At 34.4% G+C, this 7,881-nt stretch overlaps 1 protein-coding gene across 1 annotated transcript; it reads right to left on the reverse strand.

The window, feature by feature from the left end:
* Positions 1–767: 767 nt before the first annotated feature.
* LOC132738619 (uncharacterized) lies at positions 768–6,444 on the reverse strand. Its single transcript, XM_060726175.1, has 2 exons — positions 5,962–6,444; positions 768–5,414 (listed from the first exon to the last, which is right to left on the reverse strand). Exons 1-2 carry the CDS (start codon positions 6,442–6,444, stop codon positions 768–770), a joined length of 5,130 nt encoding a protein of 1,709 aa, XP_060582158.1.
* Positions 6,445–7,881: the final 1,437 nt, after the last annotated feature.

Raw genomic sequence — 7,881 nt, forward strand, 5'->3', positions numbered from 1 at the left:
GTTAGGTTGAGCAGCAGTTTCAATTTCAGCAATGATTTGTACTATTGCATCATCATCTTCATTTATATCTTCGTACCCATCTTTATCGGGCATTGAAGAATTACACCTTAGCGCCGTTTGAAGTGCCTGTACTCTTGATAAACTATGCGTTTTCTCCAGATGGTTCACAAGATTGTAACGCCTTGTGTACTTTGTTTCACATCCTTCTATAGCACAATGCCAATAATTATGATACAAATGTTTTTCTGAAATATGACGAGTCAAATTCCTTTTCAAAGTAAATATTGCTTGACAAGTGTCACAAAAATACATTTTTAAGCAAGACAGAATATGTTTCTCGATTGAAAACTGAGCAAACAATGAATACTAAGCATGTGGCTATAGCGCACAAAAATCTCGCAAAACCCGTGCAAATTTCCCGCCATTTATTTCTCTATATCTTTGCTCCCGCCGATCACATGATTTCACGGTATTGGTTACACAAACTCTTTGCTCCCGTTTACAATAGTTTAGATAACGGATTTTGCTATCTATGCGGGGCTGTTAAATAATAAACAGTTTCTCAAAATATGTACAAAAAAAAATATTCACACGTCATTATGGTTGCTTTTATACATTTTACACATAAAATTCATTCCAATATACAGCAATCTTTATACATTTTTTTATGTTTTCAATATTTTTGCAGCATATGTAATTTTTTTTTTTTTACATTACTTAAAGTTATTTCGCGCATATGCGACGCTTCCGCCAAAGATGTTGAATTATCACATATTTTGGAACATTTGTCTAGCTTTCTCTGCAGCTTTACGCATAGGCCTTAATGTTTTGAATTGACAATCCTTTGCTCCTGTCTCTTGTTGGTGTGAATTTCTTTTAATATCTGGATCCCTAATTTTTGACTCTGACATTTCAATAGGGTAAAGCAAATTAAGAGGCCGTCTCAAAATTTGTCCAATTGAGGTTTCTAATTCAGCAGACCGAACTTGTCCATCCCTACTTGTGCGTAAATTTATTATTTTTGCTAGTTTCCACTGACCTCGTGGAAGATCATCTTTTATAATAACTATATCTCCTAAGTTAGGTGATTCGGATGATTGCACTTTTACAGATTTAATTTTGTTCTGTGATCTCTCTCGTAAACTAAGCAAATATTCATCTCGCCATAAGATCCAAAATTTATTCAGGAGTCGTTCTCCTTTTTTCCATAGTTGTAATAACCTCTCGGCAGAACTTTCATATGGTTTAAATTCTGGATCGCTGTAATCATAATCAAGAATTGGTATTCCAGTTTTCGGATTTAAGCAGAGAAAATGACCTGGTGTTAAAGTTATTGATGACTTTATGTCTTCGCCAACATACACTAGAGGTCTCCTGTTGACTACAGCTTCTATCTCTTTAACGACAGTGCTTATTTGATCCATCAATAACAATTTCTTTCCTAGAGCTTTCCTCAATGCACGCTTTACAATTCCAACTAATCTTTCATATACACCTCCCATCCAGGGCGCCAGTTCTACTATGAAGGTCCATTTAATACCCTCAGTGGATGCGTAATTTTGTACATCTGCTTCTTGCAATGTTTTCGCCCATATCAATCTAATAGTTTGATTAGACAATTTGAATTGTTTGGCATTGTCGCTGATTATTTCCTTTGGTGTTCCTCTTACTGCTACGAATCTTCTTAGACACAAAAGAAAGGAATAAGCTGTCATATCTTGTACAATTTCCAAATGTATAGCACGAATAACTAGACAAGTGAAAATGCAAATCCAAACCTTTTTAATTTCATTATTTTCCTTTATATAAAGCGGTCCGAGATAATCTAAGCCTACAGAAGAAAATGGAGTAGTTTCTGTGACACGTTCTCTCGGCAAGGGAGCCATAGATGGCAATTTATAAGGACCACCTTCAACTCGTCTACAGACTCGGCACGATTTTAACACCGAACGAATCGTTGCTCTTCCTCTTGGAATCCAAAATCTTTGTCTTGTCTCACTTAGAGTCTGCGACACACCGCTGTGTAATATTTTATTATGCATCCTTTCAATCAAAAGAATTGTGAACTTGTCTTTTCTTGGAAGTAATATTGGTCTTCTAGCGGCTTCGCAAAGATTAGCGTGTTGTAGTCGTCCGCCACATCTTATCATTTCTGATTCATCAACAAACAAATCCAACTGTTTTACCAAATTATTGGGTCTTTCATCTTGTATAGATTGAAAAACATCAGCAAAATGGTTTCTTTGAATCTGTTTTAACCATAACTGTTCCGCTTCGTTGATTTCATCAATGGAAAGAGTATGACTTCTATTTGAGCGACTTCTCGCATTTCGAATAAATCGATTGCACCATGCTGTAACTCTTAGTAATTTTGATATAGATGAAAACTTGTTAACATCTATTCCAAACGGCGTTTTTTCTTCTTTGTTGTTTTCAGTTAATAGACAACCTTCCGTTAAATAATCAGATTCAGATAATTTTGCGTCTTCTTTCGGCTCATCACTAATTTTTACATCGAATAGTGTTTTAATATCTTCCCTTTGACACTCATTTGTTCTTTCATTGAATTCATAATCTTCTTCAGAAATATAACATAGTGTCTTTCCTTGTAAGCCTGTCACAATCTTTTGTAGCATCTTGGAGCCATGCCAATATATTTGATTTTTACATAAATCCACCAAGGTACTCCCGCGACTTGCTACATCCGCTATATTGTCTGCAGATTTCACAAAGCTACATGTAATATCACTATAGCTGTTTATTTCTTTGACACGATTCTTTATGAATACAGGGAGTGACTTTTCTGACGACAACCATTGGAGAACACACTGAGAATCAGTTAACAAAATAAGATGTTCCAATGGCAGCTGTATTTGTTTTTCTACAAACTTTAAGCATCTGACTCCTATAAGTACTGCCATTAATTCAAGTCTAGGAATGGTCATTACTTTAACTGGTGCAAGTCTACATTTAGAAAACATCAAGTCACACTTAAACATTTTGTCTTTAAGTTGTATCAGATAAATAAGTGCTGAATATGCTTTACTTGAGGCATCACTGAAGCAAACTAGTGAATATTTTACACCTTCTATGTCATCTGCTATGGTTAGATTCCTTTGTATTCTTACATTTTCAATTTGCTCTAAGTCACGTCTGATTTCAAGCCAGTCATCTGAATCTTCTTTATCTAACAAATCATCCCACTCATAACCTTTGCACCAAACTCGTTGGAGCAATAATTTACCAAGCAATGTTACTGGAGAACACATTCCTAACGGATCATACACTGATGCAATCTGTTTCAAAACGTTTCTTTTTGTAATTTTGACCTCTTCCTTAATTGACTTTGCCCCTTTTAATGATAGAGTATCATCCTTTACATTCCACCAATGGCCCAACACTTTAACAGTATTACCATTTGATCTATCTTCTTCATGAATTGTCATGCGAAGCTCCTTATTGTTAGTCATCCACTCGCGTAGGTTCATATTCATTTCACCGAAAATTGATTTCGCTCTTTTATACAATTCAACTGCTTCAACTTTCGTTTGTACTCCTGTTATCACATTGTCCATGTAAATATCTTCTTTTAACTGATTTGCCAATTTTGAATTGTATTTGTCCAAATGACTTTCAATAGTAGCTCCAAGTAAAAATGGACTGGAAATAATTCCAAAGGGAACCCGACAAAACCTATATTCTTGTATGCAATTTTCAGTAACCATAGGCTTTTCACAATCCTTTAACCATAAAAAGCAGGTAACATCCCTTTCAGGTTTCTGTAACTCCACTTGGAGAAATGCCTTTTCTATATCCGCTACAATGCCAATATTGTGTAATCTGAATCTCATGATTATGCCGCACAGGTTATGTAACAGCACAGGGCCTCTATATAAGCATTCGTTGAGACTTTTATAGTCTTTTCGTGTTTTTGCAGATGCGTCGTATACAATTCTCATTTTTGTAGTGCTTTTCTCTGGAGTAATCACTACGTGGTGAGGAATATAGTGTTTTAATCCATCACTAACATCCGTTTCCGTCTTTTCTATTATCCCCTTTTCAAGCTGATCTTTAATGATGTCATCATATCGTTTCATTATCTCTGGTTGTTTCTCTAGTCTACTAACAAGGGATCTTAACCTACCTTTTGCCAAACCACGATTTTCTGGTAAATCTGGGAACTCTTCTCGCCAAGGCCATGTTACTTGGTATCTACCATTATTAAACTGAAGTGTCTCCCTAAAACGTTCCATTGCGGTTTCATCTTCAGATTGATCGATTCTATCTGTGATACCTATACTCTCAATACTCCAAAAGTCTTCCAAGTTTGGTTTTGTGGGAAGAACTCTATCAACACATGTGAGCAAGTTTGTTTCAGTGGCATTTTCGCCATATGTAAGGATCAACATACTCGCTTCAGGTGTTTTAACAGCTTCATCATTTGATTTCATTCTACCAGACAATATCCATCCAAGCTTTGATGATAACAAGTAAAATCCTGGTTGTATTTCGATTTTTTCCGGTTGAGTTATATCCAAATAATAATCGTTTCCTATTAAAAGTTCTAACGTAACAGCTTCATTCTTGTTTGGAATTGTATCCGCCAGCATCAAGTTTTGTGTAATTTCTTTAAACCTTCTTGGTGAATTGAGCTTTACTTGTTTACGCGTTATTGTTCCAGTCAATGTTGGTACAATATTTGCCACTAAAGTCATATAAGTGCCATTATTTAATTTTACTTTTAGCTTAGTACTTTTAGTTTTAATAACCTTTTCCTTTTTACTACCAAATGTCACTAACTGAATATGTTGCTCCTTATCAACCTTAAGTCTAAGTCGATGCGCCAAATCTTCAGTTATGTAAGTCCTTTGGGAGCCTGAATCTAGAATTAATCTGACTTCATCAGATGCTCCACTTTCAGGATTCTCAATACTACATTTCGCAGTTTGCATCACAACTGATTCATCACAAGACAGGAGTCCTATTTCACCAGACATATTTTCAGCTTCATTGCTTTCAAGGCTCTTTACTTCTTTTGAAAGATAAACACTCTCTTTAGGTGTCTCCCTTTTGAATTTCCTTCCACATAAGCTCCTATGGTGGGTGTTAAATTCACCACAATATACGCAGCCTTTCGACGATTTACACTGACTTGAGATGTGTCCTTCTTTGAGACATCTATAGCAGCTCCCTTTAATTCGTCTTTTTCTTTCGGTTATAGTCGTGTAATTTGGACATTCATCGCTCCAGTGTTTCTGGTCACAGTATCTACATTTCAATATGTTTGAATTCTTTGACTTTTCACTAGTGACTAAAACACTCGATGAAGAAACTCCTTGCTTTTCAGGTCTGTTAAACCTTCTCGAACCATTTGTCGCATCCAAATCATATATAGTAGAATCTTTGCTCCAATGCTTTGGTTTCACAATATCTGCGTTTTCAGCTTTTTTTTTTGCCACGATGTATTGACGAAGTAAGTCACGTAAGTTACACACTGACCACTTTTTTCAGTTCCTTTCATTATCTCAATTTGAAGAAGAACGTCATTTGGTAATTTCTTCTTATCATTGATACACAAATGTCTTGGGTTGTATCTTGGCTCAAAACTTCAAGACATCGAAGGTATTTCTCGACCTTATCAATGAACTGTCTTAAATTCTCCACGGAATTTCTTGCAGGATTCATATCCATCAATGCTTTGTAGTAGAATCTATTGTCTCCTGCCTTTTTCCGAATCTTTTATGCAATAACTCAATAGCGACTGAATAATTCGTATTTGATAAGGTAAGACCTATTATTGCATTCAGCATCTCCCGTAAGCTTGCTCTTCAAATAATTGAATTTATCAACATCTGAGAGATTATCATTTTTATGCACAGAATTTTCAAAAGAATCCAAGAATTCAATCCAGTATAACTTGTTTCCATTGAAAGATGGTATGTCAATCTTAGGTAATTTTACCGTGTCTTTCTTTACTCGTTTGCTTTCAACTAAATCTCTCTGTAATTCCATTTGAGCTTCAAACATTTTCTTCATTTCTTCCGTAACTACAGCTAAAGATAAAGCACGCTCCTTTTCTTCTTTCTTGTTATGTTCTGTTTCCTTACTTTCTTGCAAAGTGTCCTCAAAAATCTGTAGCTTATGATATAAAGTGCTAGCCTCTTCTATTATATCGGAGTCATTTTTTATTATTATGTCTATAAATTCACTGTCTTTGTCATCGATTGCTTGAGATAATTTCTCGGACTGCATCATAAGCTTGTCGTTATATAAGTTGATACTAAGCTTAGCTTCCAGCACACGCTGACGTAGTTGTTTATATTCATCAACATCAAACAAATCACTCAAATCAGTATTCAAAATTTCTTTTACGTTTTGTATCTCTTCCAACAGTTTGTTGTAAAATCTTGTTCGCACACCTTTCAAGTATTGAAGTCCCGACATACTGGATGAATTGTCAGCACACTAATTTCACTTTAAGTAATCAATACACAAAACCTTAAACACTGCTTTTTATGAGAATAATTGCTGCTCCCGGGTTCCGGCGCCAATCAATGTAGTGAAGATATAATAACAACTTTTAAACCTTTATACCATTTTAACTTTTATCCCCATTACATCGGATGTTTAATGTTGAATAGATAACTTGAAAACAACTTTAATATTCATACCTTTTATTTTCCTTTATTTTTATAATTCCAAATACTTTTAACTTTAAGTTCACATTTATACATCACAGCATAGTAAATCTCAAATCAGTCCCTAACAATCGAAAAAGTGAACACCTTTTATAGTAAATATTTAAGCGGGAAAATTAGCATGAAAATATCGAAAACCATGAAAATCAGGAAATACATGAAATACATGAAAATATTTAATAATATTGCTCCCATCAATTGTTTATATACTCCATTGGGAGCAGCCTGCTCCCTTTCGTAAAAACATAACAAAATATAACAAAGTTCATAAACTCGCTCTTTGCGACATGTCTTGCTTATCAACACCAATTCCTAAGTGATATAATAAATATCTTAGCATCAGAGTATCATTTTTCATAGCTCCGTCCTATTCAATCTACTCTAATGTAAGAAACCAGTTATTTGGAAATACACCACATCTGATATCTTGACACATGTCTTCGAATCAGTTAAAAAAATCAACATAAAATTGGTTTTTTAGAAGAAATTAATTTTCATCATGTTTTCGTTTGCATGTGCATTAACCAAAGGTCAGTTCTTCCTGATTTGCTGGAAAAAAATAAAACCCGATTAATACTACCAACTACAGAAAATATTATGAAAAGTGAAAATGTCGAAAATTATATGTCGAATTACGCACCTATGTCCAGATTGAAAGTTAAAGTTTCCTCGTTTAATGAAAAAAGAAATCCTGTCCAGTTTGTAAATTTGAAAAAAGACGTACATCATATATAAATCATTTATTGATAAATTATGTTATGTTCGGTCATGAAATCGATTACCTGGAGTATTCAGAAGTGTTCGGCAGGCATTACGAAGGCAACCGATCTTCGGTTGTAAATTTAAAATTTCTCTAAAATACAATTACATATATGATAAAACAATATATATAACATTGTCTTCCTTCTTTCTGTAACATGTCCCCATAAGTTAGATTGACTGCTTTACTCAACCCAGTTAATAGTGTTATTTTTTACCAATTGATGTTGAATAACAAAATAAAATAAATTTGTATTAACTAAAAATTAACACTGAAAATAGTCATATTATGGAAGTTGTAATACATGATTTGTTGAAAATGTATTATTCATGTCAATGCTCAATGCTCGTTTTATAATTTTGCTACTGCTACTGCTGAGCTACTGCTACTGCCAACTTCACGTTTTATAAATTTGCTACTGCT

Source organism: Ruditapes philippinarum, unplaced genomic scaffold (assembly GCF_026571515.1).
Source record: "Ruditapes philippinarum isolate M1 unplaced genomic scaffold, ASM2657151v2 ctg2290_1_1_1_1, whole genome shotgun sequence".
Classification (NCBI taxonomy): domain Eukaryota; kingdom Metazoa; phylum Mollusca; class Bivalvia; order Venerida; family Veneridae; genus Ruditapes; species Ruditapes philippinarum.